The sequence below is a fragment of the Octopus sinensis genome, linkage group LG27, assembly GCF_006345805.1.
Source record: "Octopus sinensis linkage group LG27, ASM634580v1, whole genome shotgun sequence".
In the NCBI taxonomy this organism is placed as follows: domain Eukaryota; kingdom Metazoa; phylum Mollusca; class Cephalopoda; order Octopoda; family Octopodidae; genus Octopus; species Octopus sinensis.
In genome coordinates this window covers 5,929,279-5,954,965 of record NC_043023.1, presented here as the reverse complement: position 1 = coordinate 5,954,965, position 25,687 = coordinate 5,929,279, and the positions used below count along the sequence as shown (strand labels likewise).

Sequence of the window (25,687 nt, the reverse complement as noted above, 5' to 3'; positions counted from 1 at the left end):
CGACAGGCTTCTTTCAGTTTCCATCTACCAAATCCACTCACAAGGCTTTGGTCAGCCCGGGGCTATAGCAGACGACACTTGCCCAAGATGCCATGCAGTGGGACTGAACCCAGAACCATGTGGTTGGTAAGCAAGCTACTTACCACACAGCCAGTAGAAGACACTTGCCCAAGATGCCATGCAGTGGGACTGAACCAGGAATCATGTGGTTGGGGTACAAGCTTCTTACCACACAACTCATCACTCAGAAATATACACAAAATTCCTCTCTCTACACCTCTCTCTCTTTCTCTTTCTTTTTCAGCCAACCTCATCTTTACTAATGTATTAGAAGAAGACTCCTACAGAGACGCTGCCTATGTCTGCGTGGTTACCAACAAGTTTAACCGAGAAACCACACGGGGCAAACCGTTTTATTTGAAAGCTATACCAAGTGAGTTTTTCTTTCATTTGCAATTAAAAGGGTTTATAGATTAGCCCCTTTGCATTTACACTGACCATATCTGGCCAATATATTTTTCTTCTTGTATAAGGTGGCAAGCTGGCAGAAACATTAGCACGCCGGGCGAAATGCTTAGCCATATTTCGTCTGCCGTTATGTTCTGAGTTTAAATTCCACCGAGGTCGACTTTGCCTTTCATCCTTTCGGGGTCGATAAATTAAGTACCAATTACGCACTGGAATCGATGTAATTGACTTAATCCGTTTGTCTGTCCTTGTTTGTCCCCTCTATGTCTAGCCACTTGTGGGTAGTAAAGAAATAGGTATTTCATCTGTCTTTATATTCTGAGTTTAAATTCTGCCAAGGTCGACTTTGCCTTTCATCTTTTTGGGGTCAATAAATTTAGTACCAATTATGCACTGGGGTCGATGTAGTTGACTTAATCCGTTTGTCTCCTCTGTGTTTAGCCCCTTGTGGGTAGTAAAGAAATATATATTTTTCTTCTTGTATGCCAGATCCTGCCTGTCACACCTACCCTATAATGTCATTCTAAAGTAAACAATCACATCATTAAAATTTCAAAGCTATGAGATAGCTTAGGCGCAGGAGTGGCTTTGTGGTAAGTAGCTTGCTTACCAACCACATGGTTCCGGGTTCAGTCTCACTGTGTGACACCTTGGGCAAGTGTCTTCTACTATAGCCTCAGGCCGGCCAAAACCTTGTGAGTGCATTTGGTAGATGGAAACTGAAAGAAGCCCGTCATATGTATATATATATATATATGTGTGTGTGTGTGTGTGTGTGTGTCTGTGTTTGTCCCCCCAACATCGCTTGACAGCTGCTAAGTTACGTCCCCATAACTTAGCAGTTCGGCAAAAGAGTCCGATAGAATAAGTACTAGGCTTACAAAGAATAAGTCCTGGGGTCGATGTGCTCGACTAAAGGGAGTGCTCCAGCATGGCCACAGTCAAATGACTGAAACAAGTAAAAGAGTAGAAGGGTTTATAACAGTAAACCTTTAGCATTCAAGTTATTCTGTCAAACGTAATGCTTATTTAGTCACATTGTTCTAAATTAATTGTAGGAGTGGCTGTGGTAAGTAGCTTGCTTACCAACCACAGGGTTCCGGGTTCAATTCCATTGCACAGCATCTTGGGCAAGTGTCTTCTACTATAGCCTCAGGCCAACCAAAGCCTTGTGAGTGGATTTGGTAGATGGAAACTGAAAGAAACCCGTCATGTATATGTTTATGTATATATATATATATATATATATGTGTGTGTGTGTGTGTGTGTGTGTGTGTGTATGTGTCTGTGTTGTCTCCCCAACATCACCTGACAACCAATGCTGGTGTGTTTCCATCCCCGTAACTTAGCGGTTCGGCAAAAGAGACCAATAGAATAAGTACTAGGCTTACAAAGAATAAGACCTGGGGTCGATTAAGTGGGAATAAATATGTTAAATGATGATGATGATGATGATGATATAGAAGTTCCTTGTCTTTTGTCTACTTTCAGTGCCACCTGAAAATCACCAGCCTCATCTAATCAATGTTGCCCCTAATAAGGGGCTCTTTCTTAAAGGAGACACAGTGAAGTTGCAGTGTATATTCGGTGGACAGTGAGTTCAATTCTGCCTCATTTCCTTGGTCCTGTGGACCTCCGCCATCACCAGCATTCTTTAACCACCACCACCACCAATACTACCACCGACACCACCACCACTATCACCACCACCAACACCATTGACGTCACCATCACCATTATCGACACCACCACCATCACTACCATTGCCACAATCACTACCACCACCACCACCATCACTACCATTACCACAATCACCACTACCACCAACACTATCGACGCCACCATTACTACCACCAACACTATCGACGCCTACACCACAACCATAATCACCACCACTACCACCACCACTATCAACACCACCACCACCATCCCTACCATTACCCCAATCACTGCTACTACCACCACAAGCCATACCAGCATCGACACCATCCATACACCACCAACACCAACATTGCTGCCGTCACAATTGGTAAACAACCAAGCTTCTATGTGATTGCTTACTCTACTAGAAATGGCAGCCAAATATCCCTCAAACCACATTCAAACTTCTTAGAGAAGATCACTTTGGATACTATCATCCTGCATTTACAGTGCATAGAACCAAACAGGATGGTCACGGATAGAATGTCTTTGATCATAGATCTGCTCCAGCGAGCCTGACCTAGGGCTAAACAACATCATCATCATCATCATCATAATTACTTTCCTTTTATGTAATGCTTACCTTTCTATATTCACCAGTCATAGGCACAGGAGTTGCTGTGTGGTAAGAAGCTTGCTTACTAACCACATGGTTCAAGGTTCAGTCCCACTGCATGATGCTTTGAGCAGGTGTCTTCTACTATAGCCTCAGGTCAACCAAAGCCTTGAGTGGATTTGGTAGACAGAAGCTGAAAGAAGCCCGTCGTGTATATATATATATATATATATCATCATCATCATTTAGCGTCCTCTTTCCATGCTAGCATGGGTTTGGACGGTTCAACTGGGGTCTGTGAAGCCAGAAGGCTGCATCAGGCCCAGTCTGGTCTGGCAGTGTTTCTATGGCCGGATGCCCTTCCTAACGCCAACCACTCCGCGAGTGTAGTGGGTGCTTTTTACGTGCCACCCGCACAGGAGCCAGACGGAGCTGGCAAACGGCCACGAATGGATGTTGCTTTTATGTGCCACCGGCACGGGGGCCAGGCACGCCTGGCAACGGCCATTAATGGATGGCGCTTTTTACGTGTCACCGGCACGGAGGCCAGTCGGGGCGACGCTGGCAACAGCCACGATCGGATGGTTCGCTTACTTGTCACCGGCACTGGTATCACAGCCGCAATTTCCATTGATGTTGATCGACTTCGATTTTGGTTCTGCTTTCTGATATCTGATTTGATTTGGTTTGATTTTGATTTTCACTTGCCTCAACGGGTCTTCACAAGTGGAGTTTTGTGTCCCAAGAAGGAAAGGTATGTATAAGTCGACTGGCTACATACCAGGTAGAGGCCACGGGTTATGGTCTCACTAGTCTTGCCGGGTCTTCTAACACACAGCATACTTCCATAGGTCTCGGTCTCTAGTCATTTCCTTGGTGAGACCTAAAGTACGAAGGTCGTGCTTCACCACCTCGTCCCAGGTTTTCCTGGGTCTACCTCTTCCACAGGTTCCCTCAACTGCTAGGGTGTAGCACTTTTGCACACAACTATCTTCAGCCATTCTCGCCACATGACCATACCAGTGCAAACGTCTCTCTTGCACACCACAACTGATGCTTCTTAGGTCCAACTTTTCTCTCAAGGTACTTACACTCTGTCGATTATGAACACTGACATTACACATCCATCGGAGCATACTGGCTTCATTTCTTGCGAGCTTACGCATATCCTCAGCAGTCACGGCCCATGTTTCACTACCATGTAGCATGGCTGTATGTACACATGCATCATACAGTTTGCCTTTTACTCTGAGCGAGAGGCCTTTTGTCACCAGCAGGGGTAAGAGCTCTCTAAACTTTGCCCAGGCTATTCTTACTCTAGCAGTTACACTTTCAGCACACCCACCCCCGCTACTGACTTGGTCACCTAGGTAGCGGAAGCTATCAACTACTTCTAGTTTTTCTCCCAGGAATGTGGTAGAAGTTGGTCTCTGCACATTTCCAGTGTTTATTGCTCCTGAGCATCTGCCACAGACAAAAACTATTTTCCTAGTTAGCCTTCCTTTGACATTGCTGCACCTCTTATGTGTCCATAGCTTACACTTGGTGCACCTTATAGAGTTTCTACCTACACCTTTTTTATAGATTGAGCAGGGCCATCTACCTGAAGTCGTTCGTGATTGGTCTACCTTCCTACTTATTAGGACTTTGGTTTTGGCTAGGTTGATTCTAAGGCCCTTCGATTCTAATCCTTGTTTCCACACCTGAAACTTCTCCTCCAGTTCTGATAGTGACTCAGCAATTAGAACAAGGTCATCAGTATAGAGGAGCTCCCAGGGGCATCCTGTCTTGAATTCCTCCGTTATTGCTTGGAGGACTATGATAAATAGGAGGGGACTGAGGACTGAACCTTGGTGGACCCCAACCTCTACCCTGAATTCTTCACTGTACTCGATGCCCACCCTCATCTTACTAGCAGCGTCTCTGTACATGGCTTGTACAGCTCTCACTAACCATTCATCTATCCCTAGTTTCCTCATTGACCACCAGATAAGAGATCGGGGGACTCTGTCGAAGGCTTTCTCCATGTCAACAAAAGCCAGGTACAGGGGCTTATCTTTGGCTAGGTATTTCTCCTGCAGCTGTCTTACCAGGCATATAGCATCAGTAGTACTTTTCCCTGGCACGAACCCAAACTGCATCTGATCTAAGCTAACTCTCTCTCTAATTAGTTGGGCTATAACCCTCTCTGTAACCTTCATTACCTGATCCAGCAGCTTGATACCCCTGTAGTTATTTGTATCTAAGGCGTCACCTTTATCTTTGTAGCAGTTGACTATTATGCTGCTACACCAGTCATTGGGTATGACTCCTTTGTGTATCACCTGGTTAACTATACGGGTGACTAGGCTATAGCCGACACTACCAGATATTTTGAGCATCTCTGCAGTAATTCCTGATGGGCCTGGGGCTTTCGCTGTTTTCATGCTTCTAATTGCCTTAACTACTAAGGAACTGTCAACTTGGATTGCTGGTCCCTCTGTTGGGTCGACATTCGGCAGACTCTCTTTATCCCATTCATTTTCCTCATTCAGCAACCTTTCATAGTGGCGTCTCCATACCTCTCTCTTTGTATCCTCATTTAGCGCAAGTGAACCGTCATCCTTGCGAACACATTTCTCACCTACCACGTCACGATTCTCTCTCACACACTGTCTTGCAACACGAAATACCTCAAGTCTTTCATCCTCACGGCTCAGAACATTGGCAAATTTTTTTCTTATCTGCTTCCCCTCTGGCTAAATACACCTGCCTCCTAGCTTCCCTTCTGGCAGTCTGATACACTTCCCTGCTACCACCATTCTTCCAGTCCTTCCAAGCCTGTTTCTTTTGTCTAATAGCCCTGTCAACGGTATTGTTCCACCACCACGTTATTTTGGGTCTTGAGGGGACTTTGCACCAGCCACAGATCTGGTCAGTGGCTTTCAGCAGGTTGTCCCTCAGAAGCGTCCAGTTGTCTTCTACCCCATGTGTAGCTATACCCCCTTCCATTTCGTCAAAGGCTTCAAGTAACATATCTCTAAATCTCTGTCCATTCGCAGGGTCTTTAAGCTTCCAGACCCTTCTTCTCCATGTTGGTCGTCTTCTAGTCGCCCTCTTAGTCCTGATCCTAAAGTCACTAACTACCAGTCTATGTTGTGGGGTGCATTCTTCGCCTGGGAAGGTTTTGGCATTTATAAGCAGCCATCTTTCCCTTTTTCTGGCAAGGATGTAGTCGATTTGGCTAGTATGCCGGCCTGATCTGTAGGTGACCAGGTGGCTTGTCGGTTTCCTGAAGTTAGTGTTGCAAACCATAAGACTATTCGCATCGCAGAACTCCAGCAGCCTGGTTTCCTCCTCGTTGCGGGAACCATAACCATAGCCTCCATGTACGCCATGGAAGCCCCCAGCATGCCGTCCAACATGCCCATTGAAGTCACCAGCCACAAAGAGAAGGTCCCTGTCGTTCGTCAATGAGGTGGTCTGCAATAGGGTGTCATAGAAACTGTCTTTCTGTCCATCGGGTAGGAAGGGCATCCAGCTGTAGAAACACTGCCAGATCTGACTGGCCTGGTGCAGCCTTCGGGCTTGCCAGACCCCAGTTGAACCGTCCAACCCATGCTAGCATGGAAAGCGGACGTTAAACGATGATGATGATGATGATGAGATATGAGTTGAAAACTTTGTTTTAACATTTCACTTAATGTCTATGTTCCATGCTGGCATGGGTTGGAGAGTTGTTAATGTGGAAAGTTGGTACCTCAGCTAATAGCAGTCGAGATCTGAGTAATCTAGACAGCGTTTTTAAATTTCGTTATTTTCTTTAACCCAGGCAATGCCGGGTATTTCTGCAAGTATTATCTATAACATTACATTTGTTTTTAGCCCCCCCAACTCCTTATGTCTTATTTCTCATTCTCAGTCCGACACCGGAAATCCGATGGTTCCGAAACACTAAAGAGAGAAGAATACAAATAGAGCAGAATACAAAGTATCGGTTTTCCAGCTCTAAGCATCAGCTCAATATTCTGGATGCTGGGTTTGAGGACGAAGGAATCTATGAATGCCACGCACGTGTAACGAGTTTCAGCCAGGCAATGCAACGAGTCATGACCGTGAAGATTGAATGTAAATCTGAATAAGTATTCCGTTATTCTTTTATTCTTTAACTGGTTTCAGTCTTTGGTCTGTGGCCAAGCTGCAGCATTATCTTCAAGACATTTGAGTGGTCGTACCAAGCCCAGCATTTGTAGACTTGTACATAATGCATATGTTTCCCTGTATATACATACATATATATATATATATAATATTGGATTGTATGTATATATATAGGTGTGTATGTGTATATATATATATTATATATATATATTATATATAATATTATATATATGTATGTATATAGGTGTGTATGTGTATATTTATGCATATATATTATATGTATATATATATATTGGGTATCACTCCATCACACTCTCTTCTCACTTGCTCTCGTTTCTATCTCTTTATTTAGGCAACATTTCTCGAACTCTCATAATTATCAAACTCTTTAACATTCATAATGTTAAGGTCAGCTATGCTTGCGTAGATAATGACATTTACAACATTTTATACTAAAACAAAAGAGAAACATGTACCACACTCACTCACTCCATCCCATACGTTAGCCTGAAAATATTGATGCCACCAGCTGCCTACTGGGAGTATATGTGTATATATATATATATATATATACGAATGTACATTTGTGTGCATATAGGTGTGTTTGTGCGCGTGGGTGTGTGTGTAGGTGTGAACAGAAACAGGAGATTTCCTTATTAGTATGTCTGAAAGAGTACATGTGATGTATATATCTTCATTCAAGCCCATTGGCATTTATGCTTATATAATGTCTCGTGATGGCATTAGATGATGTGTGCGTAGCTCTACAGACCACAGAATTTGGGAGGCAGGATACTCCCAGTAGGCAGCTGGTGGCATCAGTAATTACAGGCTAACGTATGGGATGGAGTGAGTGAGTGTGTGGTACATGTTTCTCTTTTGTTTTAGTATAAAATGTTGTAAATGTCATTATCTACGCAAGCATAGCTCACCTTAACATTATGAATGTTAAAGAGTTTGATACTTATGAGAGTTAGAGAAATGTTGTCTAAATAAAGAGATAGAAACGAGAGCAAGTGAGAAGAGAGTGTGATGGAGTGATACCCAATCACACAATCATTGTTGTACTTGTTGATATTGTTGCTGATTTGGTTGATATTATAGTTGTTGATATTGTTATGGTTGTTATTGTGTGTTTCAGCTAAGCCTGAATGGACCACAAAACCAAGAAGTATTGTGACCAGTGTGGGCAGTTCAGTTACCTTCATCTGTAATGGAACTAGCAAACCTCCCATCAGTAAACACATGTGGTACATCAATGGAAAGAGAATTAACGGTAAGTAGTGACACTGATGATGGAGGTGGTGATGATGATGATGATGATGACAATGACTATGAACTTGTGTATATGTGAATACATGCATATCCATGCACATACACACACACACACACATATTATTAACCCAGTATTTGGTTAATATATAATATACTTCATATATTATATATTAACCAAAATGAAGTAGATTGACAAAATTATGTTTTGAACCTGTTGAAGACACATGAGATGTTGCTATATCGTTCGCTAGATGAGAATGGCACTCTTCTTTTAATTTTGACTCTATTATTATTATTATTGAGTGAGAGAGCAGTGCATGCCATCAAAGTGACGCTGGGGTAAAATATACGAACCCAGTATACCCATCATGACTATCCGTCTGATAAGGGTACACTAGGCACATGCATCACAACCATATGTGCGCAACATGGTGATCTCATATCAAGATAAACAGCACATGACCTTGCAGGTGGGGCCCAGTTAGAATTTTCTTCTGGTCAAGTAACTCATCCCACTCAAAAGGTCCCTGAATAAAGGCTGTTTAAGGATGTTGAACGAAACACCCATGTTTCCAGAGGTGAATTATTCAAACCCCAAAGAATCCTTCTCAACACATGGCTATGATGCTCCCCCACTATTTCTGCTCGTGATCAGAGATGCTCATATCATCAGCCACTAAGGGACATGCTCAACTGGTTAAGGTCAAACAACTGAGAAACAAATCTGTGGTATTGAGCAGAATATTTGCTGTAGCCCATCTTTTATACCAAGACAAAACAATGTACATGATAACACTTCCAATCAGTTAAGATCAGAAGTTATGAGAGCCACTGCCTTGTATTGCATCGGGGCATTTATTATTATTATTATTATTATTATTATTATTATTATTATTATTATAATTATTATTATTATTATTATTATTATTATTAATATGATATCCTCGAAAAAATATCCTCACTTCAAGCAGATATTTCCTCAGCTGCCTATCATAGCCTTTAGACGGAATATGAATATAAGAGAATTATTGACCTCTATATCTGACTCGAAGAAAATGAACACTGGAGTATCTACACACTGTACCTTAAAGAACAGCCACAAGAGAGGTAAGCCCTGTCCATTGTGCAACAACATGAGTGAAGTGAATTCCATCAGATTTATACAGAAGGTGGAACATGTAAAGATATTTATTTGGTGTACGCTGCAGAATGCACGAAACACAACTTAATTTATGTTGGTTGCACAACAGAACAATTAAAGAAAAGGTTTAATGGGCACAGATTCGACATCAGGCTCAATAACAGTAGTTCGACAGAACTTGCTGAATATTTTGTTTCAAGCGGCTTCAATTTTGAAGAAAACTTGAAAATGCATATTCTCAGAAAATATTCTGAATCTGCTACACTTTCAATACTCAAAATGCATGAGGGGAAATGTGTTTGAAGGTTATTAACATCACGCCCAGGAGGAAAGGATAACATCATCAAATTTATACAAAACTGTTTGATTAAATATTCTTCTTTCCTTTTTTCTGTTATTTTTTTTCTGTCTTTTTCTTTTCGCCTCTTACAAAATTGTAACTTAGAAACTGATGATGTCATTCCATCAACGTGTGGACACTGATTGCTCTCATTCATACTTTACGTTTAAATCTCTGTAATTTTGAATTTTTATCACTTCTTATTTTGAACTTGACAAAGACAGATGTACTGTTGAAATATCATTCAACTATTAAAATACCTTACAATCGAATCATGCTCTTCATCTTCACTGTTTACCTCTGTGAAGAGTTACGTCAAACCTTTCTAAAGTATTATTATTATTATTAACCCATGGCCTCAGTCCACTTACGCATACCTTTCCTTCTTGGGACACAAAACTCTACTTGTGAAGACCTGTTGAGGCAAGTGAAAATCAAAATCAAAATCAAAATCAATCAACTTCAATGGAAATCGTAGCTGTGATACCAGTGCCCGTGGCACATAAGAGAACCATCCGAACGTGGCCGTTGCCAGCGCTGCCCTGACTGCCTCCATGCCAGTGGCACATAAAAAGCACCATCTGATCGTGGCCGTTTGCTAGCCTCGTCTGGCACCTGTGCCGGTGGCACGTAAAAAGCACCCGCTACACTCATGGAGTGGTTGGCGTTAGGATGGGCATCCAGCTGTAGAAACATTACCAGATCAGGCTGGGCCTGGTGCAGCCTTCTGGCTTCTCAGACCCCGGTTGAACCGTCCAACCCATGCCAGCATGGAAAGCGGACGCTAAACGATGATGATGATTATTATTATTATTATTATTATTATTATTATTATTATTACTCTTTTACTGGCTTCAGCCATTTGACTGTGGCCATGTTGGGCCACCGCCTTTAGTCAACAAAACCGACCCCAGAACTTATTCTTTGTAAGCCTAGTACTTATTCTATCGGTCTCTTTTTGCTGAACCACTAAGTTGTCAAGTGATGTTGGGGGGACAAATACAGACACACAAACATATACACACATGTACATATGTATATATATATATATATATAGTGTAATAAATAAAATATATGCATACATACAAACATATATGTACGTACCTACATCTACATGTATATATACATGCATATATAAATATATATACGTGAGTACAGGACACCACAACTAGACGTAGAACTCAATGAGAAATGAAAACGGAAAAACCATTTTTTTACAACAGAAAAACAGAGTACAGGACATACTACACAAGGAAAAATCCCCTATCATCAGCTGTCACTAGTTCGACTCCAGCGTGTTTCGAAGGCAAGACAGGACACGACTCGCCAAACTAATCCTTCCTGCGAGAGAATTAAAATAAAATTACCTCGCAGAGGGGTAAAAACAAGCAAGAAAAAATGTAACACAAACAGGATGTAAAAACGATACAAATAAAACTACAATATATATATATATGATGGGCTTCTTTCAGTTTCTGTCTACCAAATCCACTCACAAGGCTTTGGTCAGCCCGAGGCTATAGTAGAAGACATTTGCCCAAGGTGCCATGCAGTGGGACATTAATATTATTATTATTATTATTATTATTATTATTCAGTAGCATTATTTTTTATAGAGTGCTTTCACTTCAGTACCGAGCGCAGCTCTGTGTGCCTTGGGTATGTGCTGTGATTTGTTGTGATGCTCTGATGGTTATTGTATGGAAAGTGTTCTGCGTAGGATGTGTTCAGTGCCTAGTAGTGCAATTTTCTGTATGTTATATGTGTTTGTAAGTCCTGGTGTTTTTGTTATGTATTTGTCTGAATATTTTTTTTTTCATGCCTAATGCACCTACTATGATAGGAATTGTTTCTGTTTTTAGATTCCACATTCTGGTTACCTCCATTTCTAGGTCTTTGTATTTTGAAAGTTTCTCCATTTCTTTTAGAGACACGTTGTCATCTGCCAGTATTGATACATCAATTAGAAAGCATTCTTTTTTTCATGATCTCTGACAACTATATCTGGTCTGTTGGCCTTAATTTCTCTATCTGTGTATATCAGCATATCCCAGAGTATGGTTGCTTTCTCGTTTTCAGTGACCTTTTCTGGTGTGTGCCTATACCATCTTTTTTCTGTTGTTATTCCATAATGTTGGCATAGGCTCCAACTCTGTCATGTCTGTGAATATATTCTTTCTTAGCCAGGACTGGGCAGCCAGAGATAATATGATTTATTGTTTCTTGTCCATCTCCACATATTCTGCAGTTACTTGTAATATTTCTTTTCATTACATGTTTTTGGTAATTTCTGGTGGGGAGGCTTTGGTCTTGTGCTGCAATTAAAAATCCCTCTGTCTCTGCTTTGAGTCCTGAGCTTCTCAACCATTGCTGGGATTTTTCTTTGTCTATTTCTTTTGCATTTTGTTTAGTCCAGTATTTACCATGAAGGGGTTTTTCTTGCCATCATTTTATCATGGTTCGTTGCTGTTCTAGTTTTAGTTTGGATTTCATTTGTTTTATAGCTTTTGTTGTTTCTTCATCTTCTTCTCCTTTATATTTGTTAGGTGGTATGATTTCTTGTTTGTATTTGTCAGCTTCCTTAAATACTGAGAACAGTTTTTTGTTTTGCTCGTGTTTTGCCGCTATTTGTATCAGTTTTCCTTCCTTCTGAAGTAGATATTTTTGCAGTCCTATGGTGGTTATTTTGTAGTAGTTTTCCAGCTGTATAAGGCCTCTACCACCTTCTATACGTTGTATATATAGTCTTTCTATGTCAGATTTTGGGTGATGCATCCTAGATCCTGTCATTATTTTTCTTGTTTTCCTATCTATTTTGGTCAGTTCATTTAGTGTCCAGTTAAGGATATTGTAGCTGTAACTTATAACTGGGACAGCTAAAGTGTTAATACCTATTATCTTGGTTTTAGCATTGAGCTCTGTTTTTAGTATTGATCTAACTCGTCTATAATATTCTTTTTTTTATTTTCTCTTTCATTTGTGTGTGTTGTGTCTTATCTAGTTCATGGATTCCTAAGTATTTGTAAGTTTGGTTTTGGTCTAATTCTTTTATTTCATTGGTTTTATCTAGTGTGATGTTGCTACTCTTAACTAGTTTTCCGCTTTTCATAGTTACTTTGGCGCATTTTTCTAATCCAAATTTCATATCTATTTCTTTGGTAAATCCATGAACTGTCTTTAATAGTGTTTCCAGCTGTTTGTCCTTTGCAGCGTATAGTTTTAGGTCATCCATATATAAAAGGTGGCTGATCGTTTTACCGTAACATTTATATCCGCATCCAGTTCTATTTAGCATATCAGATAGAGGTGACAGTGCCAAGCAGAAAAGAAGTGGAGAGAGCGTATCTCCCTGGAATATTCCTCTTCTAATGGGGATGGTTTTGGTTTTCATGAGTCCCTCTTTTGTTTGGAGCTGTAGCACTGTTTGCCATTTATTCATAGAGTGTCCTATGAATTTTATAATTGTTGGTGCTACTTTGTTAATGGCTAGTGTTTCGAGGATCCATGTGTGGGGGATGCTATCAAACGCCTTTTTGTAGTCGATCCAGGCCATACTGAGGCCTTTCTTCTTTCTGTGGCTGTCTTCAGTTATGGCTTTATTGATCATTAGTTGATCTTTACAGCCATATGAGCCTTTGCAGCATCCATTCTGCTCTTCTGGAAACAGGTTGTTTTCGTCTAGGTGCTTGTTCAACCTTTGCGACATCACTGCAGTAAACCACTTGCAGTAAACCACTTGTACGTCGTAGGGAGACAGGTTATTGGTCTGTAGTTTTCTGGTTTTGCTGTCTCATTTGATTTGGGAATTAAGATGGTTTTCCCCTTCGTGAGCCATTCAGGCATTGTCTCTGGCTCTGCTAGTACGTTGTTAAAGTTTTCAGCCAGCTTTTTGTGCATTCCTGTTAGATATTTCAACCAGAAGTTGATTATTATTGTTATTATTATTATTATTATTATTATTATTATTGTTATTATTATTATTAATGTTTATAAACATTTTATTTTTGCAGAATATCCCAATAAAAATAAGTTTATAGTACAGGAAACCAACCTGACTGTCATCAACCTCACATACCAAGATTCCATGACCATCCAGTGTAATATCAGTAATATCCATGGGTATATCTTCGCTAATGCCTTTCTATATGTCTTTGGTGAGTATTGAACCTGGCACATTCTGATACCAGGCATTCATTTCCCTTTTTATATGCTTCCTCCAAACACAATAAATGCTACTACTGCTACTACCACAACCAGCACCTTTACTACTACTACTATACTACTACTACTACTACTACTACTACCACTACTACTACTGCAAGTCTGCATGCTTGTGTGTTTGTGTGTCCACTTGCATTTTTGTGAGGTCAGTGCCACCTTTCCACCTTTCAGACTCAACAGCATTAAGTACCAGTTCATATACCAGGGTCTGACTAAGCCACTCCTGCCCTTGGGAAATGTGCCTTGTCCCCTAATGTATAATAGCCTGAAATTTATATGTAAACGTAATACTCTTTACTTTCTTTACTCTGTTACTTCTTCAGTCATTTGACTGTGGCCATGCTGGAGCACCGCCTTTAGTCAAGCAAATCGACCCCAGGACTTATTCTTTGTAAGCTTAGTACTTATTCTATCAGTCTCTTTTGCTGAACTGCTAAGTAACAGGGACATAGACACACCATCATCGGTTGTCAAACAATGTTGGGGGGACAAACACAGACCACACAAACACACACACACACACACACACACACACACACACACATATGGCGCAGCCTCCTGGCTTCCCAGACCCCGTCGAACCATCCAACCCTGTTAGCATGGAAAATGGACGTTAAACAATGATGATGATGATGATACGCTTCTCTTCAGTTTCCGTCTACCAAATCCACTCACAAGGCTTTGGTTGGCCCGAGGCTATAGCAGAAGACACTTGCCCAAGGTGCCACGCAGTGGGACTGAACCTGGAACTATGTGGTTGGTAAGCAAGCTACCTACCACACAGCTACTCCTACGCCTGATTTGCATGGTTTATGGATGTCATGCCAAGCAGCTAAACTGCTTTCACATGAATTGTCTGAGAAAGCTTTTGAAGATCATTTAGCAAGAGAAGTTACCAGACACAGAGGTCCTCTCTTATTGTTTTTTATTGGCCACACAGGGCCTAATACAGAGGGCACACAAAGGTCCTCTCTTGAGCTGATCTACCAAGCATTTAAACACTGCTGAGGAGAGTGGAGGTTGGGTGGGTAGGCTGCCTTGTTCAAATGCCTGATACATAGCTACCCAAAAGACTGTTTTACAATGAATCGGCAGAAGGCAAGTGCACACAAAGTGGGCAGAAAAAGCATTTCAAAGAGGCCCTCAAAGCCTCACTGAAGTGCTTTCAAACCAACCCTGGGAAATGCAAGCACAGGACCACCCTACCTGGCATAGCTGTACCAACAGTGGTGTCACTTCCTATGAACAGAAGAGAATCACAGGAACACAAAGAAAAGATGAGCTGCACAAGTCCAGAGCCAACTGTTTACCTTCATTCCCAGCAATTCACCTGTTCCCAACCTGCAGCAGAACTTCCAAAGCACACATTGGCCTGATTGGCCACAGCCGATGCACTGTGACCCATCTACTTTTCCCATGTGATGTCCTCGTCATCGTCAACAACAACCGATGTATGAATGAAATTATTATCTCTATATGTAAAAAGATTTCGAGTTGAGGGTCGTTGCCAGTACAGCCTGACTGGCCCATGTACCGGGTGGCATGTAAAAAGCACCCACTACACCTCGGATAGTGGGTGGGCATTGGAAGGGCATCCAGCTGTAGAAACTCTGCCAAATCAAGATTGGAGCCTGGTGCAGCCATCTGATTCGCCAGTCCTCAGTCAAAATCGTCCAACCCATGCTGCATAGCAGGGAAAGCGGACGTTAAACGAAACGATGATGATGATTATAAAACTGAAGTTGTCGTGGTGTGTGGCAGGTTTGGTAGCCTTCAACTAACACAATCTCCTCCGAGAGACCCTGCAGCGCAAGTTGACAAAAATTGAGAGTATGATAGAAGAAGGCTTGCTCTTCCTTCCATAGAAGAAAAAATTCAAATCAGACCATGTTAACACCAAAAATTATTTACATCAAAAAGCTGCTTTTTTTCTATGAAAATCCTATTTTTTAACGATTTTTGACTGCTGTGTCGTCATTTTTCGGTGTATTTCAACCAGAAAAATGTTCACTGAAGAGAATAACAAGCTACATAATGCCAATTTTACTTTTCAAAAATTCCAATTCTAGGGTTGTTGAAAACAAATCCGAGCAACGCCGGGCGATACTGCTAGTATATTATAAAGGTGGTGAGCTGGCCGAATCGTTAGCACACCAGACCAAATGCTTAGCAGATTTCAGCTGAGTTCAAATTCACCCAAGTTTGTCTTTACCGTTCATCCCTTTCAGGGTCCATGAGAATAAGTACAGTAGAGCACTTGCCATCTCCCCTCAAAGTTTCTGGCCTTATATCAAAATTAGAAAGAATTATTTTTTTTTTCTCTATATTCTTCTTCTGCAGCTGAGGCACCGGCGGGTGCTAGAAAAAGGGAAACATGACCCTGAGAGATCCGAGGGTCAGACCATAAACATTACGTGCAAGACCATGGCTATGTTCGGTGCAGGTGCTTTGGATGAGAGGAGACAAACAAACAGATGACAGGTGACAGTTGTATCACATACTAAGGAATGGCAATCTAAACATCAAGGTTAGTAGTAGTAATAATAATAATAAATAATATACTCTTCTACTCCTTACTCTTTACTTTTTACTTGTTTCAGTCATTTGACTGCGGCCATGTCTGGAGCACCGCTTTAGTCGACAAATCGACCCGGGACTTATTCTTTGAAGCCTAGTACTTATTCTATCGGTCTCTTTTGCCGAACCGCTAAGTTACCAGGGACTACACACACCAGCATTGGTTGTCAAGCGATGTTGGTGGGGACAAACACAGACACACACAAACATATACACACATACATACATATATATATATATATATATAGACCGTGGCGTTGCCAGCCTCGCCTGGCACCTGTGCAGGTGGCAACGTAAAAAAAGCACCCACTACACTCACGGAGTGGTTGGCGTTAGGAGGGCATCAAGCTGTAGAAACACTTGCCAGATTAGACTGGAGCCTGGTGCAGCCTTCTGGCTTCCCAGAACCCCCGGTCGAACCGTCCAACCCATGCTAGAATGGAGAACGGACGTTAAACAATGATGATGATGATGAGATGATGATATGAGATATGATATATACTATATATATATATATATAGGAAGAATAATACACACATATATCTATATATATATAGTATATAAACACTATATATATATAGATATACACACATATATATATATCTATATATATATACACACACATATATATTATATATAAGATATATATAGATATATTATATATATATATATTATTAGATAAACTATATATATATATATATAATATCTATTATATACTATATATATTAGGATATATATATATATATATAAGATATACATATATATATATAACTATTATAATAAATATATATTAAATATATAGATTATATACACATATAGTATATATATATACTATATATATACACACATATATATATACATATATATATATAAATATATACATATACATATATATAATACATATATATATATATATACAATATAACATATATATATACATATATATATATAATATACATATACATATATATATACATATATATACTATACATATATATATATATATATATATACATACATATATATATATATACATATACATAAATATACGATATATATATATATATATATATATAATATACATAATAATATATAGACATATATATATATATATATACATATATATATATATATATATATTATATATACATATATACGACAGGCTTCTTTCAGTTTCCGTCTACCAAATCCACTCCAAGGAATTAGTCGGCCCAGGGCTATAGCAAAGACACTTGCCCAAGATGCCATGCAGTGGGACTGAGAACCCAGAACCATGTGGTTGGTTAGCAAGACTTACCACACAGCCACTCCCTGCACCTATAATATAATAATAATAATAATAATAATAATAATAATAATAATGGTTTGAAATTTTGCCACAAGAGAAGCAATTTCAAGAGAGGGAATGAGTCACATTGACCCCAGCGTTTAACTCTGGTACTTATTTTATCGATTTCCAAAAGGATGAATGGCAAAGTCAACCTTGATGATGGAATTTGAACTCAGAACGTAGAGTGACGACAACAAACCAATAATAATAATGATGATAAAATAATAATAATAATGATAATTATAATAATAAGGACCACCTAATCTCTGGATGTAAAGTCTCAGCACCAGTGAGTATAAATTAAGACACCATGAACAGAGTGGCCAATATCTACACTGGCTAATAAGTCGGCATTACTATCAAAACTGCCAATGTGCATCTCAAGGTGGACTCCAAGGTGGTTACAATACCAGTAATCTCGGAGCACTAGGAATGATCAAGAAGGGAACTGAAAATTATATGAGAATGCCCTGGTTTACCATCCCTGCAAGAAGTGCAAAAGATTGTCTTAACTGGTACATCACCACGAATTGAGAAGAGCATGGCGATGTGAGAACTATTACTACCCATGTATTTTAATTTAATAAAAAAAAAAAATGAACGAACTATTGAGTTTAGTTAATGGCCTACCAATGTATACTATGAGTTCTTTGCCCTAGGAGTCGGGAAGACACTCGGCAAGAAATGGAAGCAAATTTGAAAGAAGAAAAAAACAAAAATAATAATAATAATAATTTATAACAATATATCAGTGATATCAGTGATGATAATAAAATAATAATAATGAAAGGAAACAAGTGGAGCCTTCTCATAGACTGATTAATGATATATCAAGTGATGGTGTCACAATAAAAACACTGGTAATTGCACAACTTGATAATCGCTACCTCATTGAGTGACAATGAAAAACCCAAAAATTGTGAATAACAGTGGTAATGAAACTGAAGCCAATGATGATGACAGGTTCCACCCGGCAGGCTCAGAGATTCTGGCCTGGCTCCAGTTGTTGATATCCAGAAAGGGACCACCACACATGGCATAGATGGAGCAAGCAAATTAATGCTGTGATCATGGAGTGTACTACCTGAGCAGCCTGGCAGATGAAATGGTGCTCAAATTAGGGGTTACCGACAATGTATGTATAATCACTGGAGAGAAAAGGGATTGTTTCAAACTCACGGAACAGAGACTATGTGATTAAGCTAGAGCGATAGAAAAAAATCGTTGGTTCACAGAAGTAGAGCTGGAAGTTATCAAAAGACAGGTCATGGTAAATAGCAGCAGAGGGATAACGATGAGAATACAGTTCTTACTAATAAGATAATCGCATCGCACAGGAAAGAGCAGTGGTAGTTTACTTGATGAGATAAATAGCAGCAGAGATAACGATGAGAATACAGTTCTTACTAATAAGAGTAATCGCATAGCACAGGAAAGGAGCAGTGGTAGTTTACTTGATGAGAGACATACAGACGATCTAAAAGAAGATGATAAAACTAATGGTGATATGACAGGTGAACAAAAGGCAATCTACGACAGAACAAAGGTAAGGCTACAGGAGAACAATAGCGACATTATTTGCAACCTTAAAAAGGTGATTGATGGAAATTGAACGAAGAAACGAAAAAATGTCAATGAAATCTTGAAATACATCAGAAAAACTACTGATAGACAAAACTGTACTTGGAGACTGCAAGAGGAGGAAAAGTAACTTAGCCATGTCATGGATCAACTATTGCAAAGCGTACGATATGATCCCACATTCTTGGATTATGGAATGTGTGAACCCATTTGGTATTGCATCGATGTTCAGCGATTGCTTGGAAAAAGTATGGCGAATTGAAGGACGGATCTGACAGCATACGGAAGAAGTTTAGGGGCAATAGAAATCAGGAGGGGCATCTTCCAAGGGACTGTCTGTCCCCAGTGATCTTTGTACTGTGCTTGATACCACTACACTGATTCTGAGGAAAGCAAAAGATGGGTGTGTATTCAAAAACTGCTAACAAAAAGTTAAACCATTGGTTATTCATGGATGACCTCAAAACTTTGTGGTAAAGATGAATCCCAAGTCAGTTCCCTCGTTGATACGGTGTTTACCTTCAGTGTGATACCAGAATGGAGTTCGGACTGAGAAAGTGTGGTGGTTTGTTAGTCTGAAGAGAGGCAAAATCAATGTCTGGATGGGCTATCGATACCTTCAGGGAGGTTATGAAGCAGCAGATAGAAGAGATGGTTAAGTTCTTTGGGATTTTGAAAATGGGATAAATTTGATGGAGAAAGAAGACAGAAAAATTTAAGGTGGAGTACTTGCACAGACTGAGACTAAAAAACATTCGAGCGAGGTTGTTGCCAGTGCCGCTGGACTGGCTGTTGCAGGTGGCAGTAAGAAACACCATTTGAGTGTGGCCGTTGCCAGTAGCGCTTGACTGGCCCTCATGCTGGTGGCACATAAAAGCACCCACTACACTCTCGGAGTGGTTGGCATTAGGAAGGGCATCCAGTGTAGAATCTCTGCCAGATCAGATTGGAGCTGTTTGCAGCCATCCGGTTTGCCAGTCCTCAGTCAAATCGTCTGACACTGGTAATGATCACACTCGAATGGTGCTTTTATGTGCCACTGGCCACGGAAGCCGGTTAGTCGCTCTGTCAATGATCATGATCGTATGGGCTCTTTGAACCCTGCTAGCATGGATGCCAGTCATCAAATTTGATTTCGATTACAATTGCCTCAACAGCTCTTCGCATCATCCCAAAATTCACAAAGGAAGTATTAGCTGGTTTTTTTTCAGTGTTCTCCAAGAGAAAAGTACAACAGAAATTACATTTACATATTTTCAAAAATTCATAGTGATATTACCATAGAAAGAGAAGTCAGCGAATAACGCTTCTCCAATATTTTCTGAGGAAGAGTTTCTAACTCTGACAAATATCGAAATACCAGTTAACACAACCAATCATTTATTTTACAAATTGCAGTGTTTTGGGTTTAAAAAATTTTTATTTGGAAACACTTAGGATTAAAAAGTTCTATCATAGGCCTAAAAGTGTCTGTGGGTTAAATAGCTTGCTTACCAACACATGGTTCCAGGTTCAGTCCCAACGCGTGGCATCTTGGGCAAGTGTCTTCTGCTATAGCCTCGAGTCAACCAAAGCCTTGTGAGTGAATTTGGTAGACGGAAACTGAAAGAAGCCTGTCATATATATGTATATGTATAGTGTATATATATATATATATATATATATATATATATATATATATATATATACATATACATATACATATATAAAATATATACATATACATATATATATATATACATAAATCCTTGTGAGTGGGATTTGGTAGATGGAAACTGAAAGAAGCCCATCGTTTATATGTATATATATATATATATATTATATATATATATATATATATATGCTCAGCCCTCAGTCCCCTTCTATCATCATAGTCCTCCAGGCAATAACAGAGGAATTCAAAACAGGTTGCCCCTGGGAGCTCCTCTATGCTGATGGACCTGGCTCTCATAGCAGAATCACTACTGGAACTAGAAAAGAAATTTCGGGTGTGGAAGCAAGGGTTAGAATCAAGGGCCTTAGAGTAAATGTAGCAAAGACCAAAGTAATAGTAAGCAGAAAGGCGAACTCAGCACACACCCCTTGGGCAGGTGGCCCTGCTCGATCTGTAGGAAAGGTGTAGGTAGAAACTCCATAAGATGCACCCATGTAAGCTATGGACGCATAAGAGGTGCAGCAACATTAAAGGGAAATTAACAGATAAGATAGCTTTCATGTGCGGCAGATGCACAGGGACAATAGACCACCAAGACACTCAGAAAGGCAGATCCATCACACTCCAGGGGGAGAAACTAGAAGTAGTTGATAGTTTCCGCTACTGGGTGACAAGTTAGTAGCGGAGGTGGATGCACAGAGGAGTATCACAATAGAATACGAATAGCCTGGCAAAGTTCAGAAAGCTCCTACCCTACTGGCGAAAAAGGGTCTCTCCCTCAGAGCGAAAGGTAGACTGTATGATGCATGTGTGCGAAACTGCCATGCTTCACGGTAATGCAACATGGGCTATGACTGCAGAGGACATGCGTAGACTTGAAAGAAATGAAGCTAGCATGATCCGCTGGATGTGTAGTGTCAGTGTGCACGCTGAAGACAGAGTGTAAGCATCCTGAGAGAAATGCTGGATATAAGAAGCATCAGATGTGGTGTGCAAGAGCGACGCTTGCGATGTATGGTCATGTGCTGCGGATGGATGAGGAGAGATGTGTGAAGAAGTGCCACTCCCAAAACAGTTGAAGGTATCAGGGGGAGAAGTATAGACCCAGGAAGACATGGGATGAGGCAGTCAGCTTGACCTCAGAGCGTTGGGCCTCACCGAGCAATGGGCGAAGGACCGAGATCTCTGGAGACATGCTGTGACTGCAAAGACCCAGGCTGCTCCTGCATCAGTTCCGCATAGCCCCTGCCCATTCAAAGTACCCTGGATCCAGATCGTCCCGCTGTGCTTGAGGAGACCTGTTGAGTCAAGTACATGAACACTCTGAACACCCCTCCCTACTGGTGCTCCCCTATATTTCTGCACCCACCCCACATTAAAAACACCATCCGAACGTGGCCGATGCCAGCACCGCCCCGACTGGCTTCTGTGCAGGTGGCACATAAAAGGCACCAACCGACCGTGGCTGATGCCAGACCCCTCTGGCACTGTGCAGGTGGCACGTAAAAGGCACCCACTACACTCGCGAGGGGTGCGTTGGCGTTAGGAAGGGCATCCAGCTGTAGAACACTGCCAGACCAGACTGGAGCCTGGGGCAGCCCCTGTTCCCCAGACCCCGGTCGAAAACCGTCCAACCCGTGCTAGCACGGAAAACGGACGTTAAACGATGATGATGATGATGATGATGATGATGATATGTATGTATATCTGTGTGTGTATGTGTTTGTGTGTCTATGTTTGTCCCCCCCACCAACATCACTTGACAACCAATGCTGGCGTGTTTACATCCCCGTAACTTAGCGGTTCGGCAAAATAAACCGATAGAATAAGTACTAGGCTTGCAAAGAATGAGTCCTGGGGTCAATTTGCTCGACTAAAGGCGGTGCTCCAGTATGGCCACAGTCAAATGACTGAAACAAGTAAAAAGAATAAATTCTCAGTTACCTCCCTTAGTATTCTACTAATTTTTTTGTATTGTTCTTTCACAGAATTTGGACTAACAGATACTGGCGTCTATCATTGTTATGCTAGTAACAAGTATGGTATGGTCTCAGCAATGAGGACCCTTATAGTCCGACGTGAGTAATCTGTTCATGCTTTTATTTTCCCTTCCCTTCTCTGTGCTCTAGATGTTACTAGCTAACAAGGCCCTGCACTGTTGTGAGAGCCATGGAGGAGGGCAATATTTTTCACGCTAAGAGTTGCTGAAGCATGGAACAAACTGCCTGGCATCAGTTGTTAGTTGTCGGAGCACTGCATCCTTCAAAACTTCCATGCTTCCTGAGAGATTCGCCAAAATACACCTGATCTTGCTCTTCCTCCATACACACGCAAGCATGTATCTGACTCATACACTGTTCACTTCCCAGGCATTTGTACATTACTGCATATACTTTATACGCACTTTCTGACAAGTTGTGGTGCACCTGAGCATTGTATACAATAATTTCATTATTATTGTTATCTATGCTAAAGAATTGCCAAGTTTACAATATATATTTAAATGTGTGTAGTGTGGTATATATATACATACACATATATATATACATACAAAGGCGGCTATCTGGCAGAATCGTTAGCGTGCGGGCGAAAGCGTAGCCGTATTTGTCTGCCGTTACGTTCTGAATTCAAATTCCGCCGAGGTCGACTTTGCCTTTCATCCTTTCTCGGGGTCGATAAATTAAGTACCAGTTACCCACTGGGGTCGATGTAATCGACTTAATCCCTCTGTCTGTCCTTGTTTGTTCCTCTATGTTTAGCCTCTTGGGGGGTAGTAAAGAAATATATATATACATACAAAGGCGGCTATCTGGCAGAATCGTTAGCGTGCCGGGCGAAATGCGTAGCCGTATTTCGTCTGCCGTTACGTTCTGAGTTCAAATTCCACCGAGGTCGACTTTGCCTTTCTTCCTTTCGGGGTCGATAAATTAAGTACCAGTTACGCACTGGGGTCGTTGTAATCGACTTAATCTGTTTGTCTGTCCTTGTTTGTTCTCTCTGTGTTTAGCTCCTTGTGGGTAGTAAAGAAATATAAATACATACACATATTCTGACAAGTGAAAATTTTGTAAATGTAATCATAGGCCATATATTACACAGAATACTTATGTTTACATACTTACAACTTATGTAATCATGGTGACTGGATTTGGTAGATGAAAACTGAAGAACCTTGCTATATAAAAATCAGAAAACAGGAATCACAATGGCTGTCTGTACTTATCCTCTAGAGGGATAGAGGGGAGAGAAAAAGAGTAAGAGAGTAAGAGAGAAGAATGAGAGAAGAGAGAAAGAAAGAGAGAAGAGAGAAAGAGAGGAGAGGGAAAGAGAGTAGGGGTGAAGAGAAGTAGGAGTTGGGGAAAGAGAGGAGAGTTTGGTGGGAGGAAGTAGGAGGGAGGGGAGAGAGAGGAGAGAGAAGGAGAGAAAGGAGAGAAAGAGAGTAAGAGAGTAAGAGAGAAGAGGGAAAGAGAGTAGGGATGAAGAGAAGTAGGAGTGAAGCGAAGTGGGCGTCAGGGCAAGAGAAGAGAGTCGGGTGGGAGGAAGTAGGAGGGACGGGAAAAGGTCAAGGGGAGGAGGTTAGATGAAGGTCAGATGAAGAGGGAAGGAGAGTTGAGCCCAAATGGCGTAAAGGAACGAAGAGAGAAGATGAATCCTTGTTCACAGCACAAACGGGAGTCAGGATGTCATCCTCTGTGTAAGGACAATCCAAACTCAATCAGGAAAAGTAGAGTGAGGATTAAATTTCAATTAAATATAACATTTGATCCCTTGTTTTCTTTATTCAAGATTCGGACAGAACTTACGGGATGACCTGATAATAGGATAATTTGTAATGTTACCCCAGGAGGATAATTACTAAATACTCTTTACTCTTTTACTCTTTTACTTGTTTCAGTCATTTTGACTGTGGCCATGGTGGAGCACCGCCTTTAATCGAGCAACTCGACCCCGGGACTTATTCTTTTTTGTAAGCCTAGTACTTATTCTATCGGTCTCTTTTGCCGAACCGCTAAGTGACGGGGACATAAACACACCAGCATCGGTTGTCAAGCAATGCTAGGGGACAAACACAGACACACAAACACACACATACACGCATACATATATATATACATATATATACGATGGGCTTCTTTCAGTTTCCGCCTACCAAATCCACTCAAAAGGCTTTGGTCGGCCCGAGGCTCTAGTAGAAGACACTTGCCCAAGGTGCCACGCAGTGGGACTGAACCCAGAACCATGTGGTTGGTAGACAAGCTACTTACCACACAGCCACTCTTGTACCCTTTTTATATTCAAATCATATATCATTGCAGGCAAGACAAAAATTGAACCCTCAGCATTTGATAGAAGAGTGAAGGAAGGAAGGGCTGTAATGCTCCCCTGTGCTGCCACAACTGACCCTATGGAGGTGGACAATTTGCAGGTCATTTGGTTGAAGGAAGGAAAATCCATAGACATGGATGAGGGGAGAATAATTCAGAACACTCAGGACAATTCACTGACCATCAACAGTGTAATAATTGGAAAGGATGGTGGCCGCTACACATGTGTGGCCACAAATGGATTGGATTGGGCCAAAATGTCAACGTTTCTTTATGTCATGGGTAAGTTTGTTTTTTGTGTGTACCACTGCCTCCTTCCCCAGGAATTATCTGTTATCTTTTATCTTTTATTCATTTCAGTCATTTGACTGTGGCCAT

The 25,687-nt window shown here is 40.8% G+C and overlaps 1 protein-coding gene across 1 annotated transcript in view; it reads left to right on the top strand.

The window, feature by feature from the left end:
* Positions 1 to 25,687, top strand: part of LOC115225486 (neuroglian-like) — a 32,651-nt gene that overhangs the window by 4,314 nt on the left and 2,650 nt on the right. Inside the window, exons 4-10 of the mRNA XM_029796441.2 lie at positions 305 to 433; positions 1,960 to 2,062; positions 6,627 to 6,832; positions 8,007 to 8,141; positions 13,632 to 13,775; positions 22,973 to 23,062; positions 25,301 to 25,591. Coding sequence (XP_029652301.2) covers positions 305 to 433; positions 1,960 to 2,062; positions 6,627 to 6,832; positions 8,007 to 8,141; positions 13,632 to 13,775; positions 22,973 to 23,062; positions 25,301 to 25,591 — 1,098 coding nt within the window. The remainder of the gene's footprint in view (positions 1 to 304; positions 434 to 1,959; positions 2,063 to 6,626; positions 6,833 to 8,006; positions 8,142 to 13,631; positions 13,776 to 22,972; positions 23,063 to 25,300; positions 25,592 to 25,687) is intronic.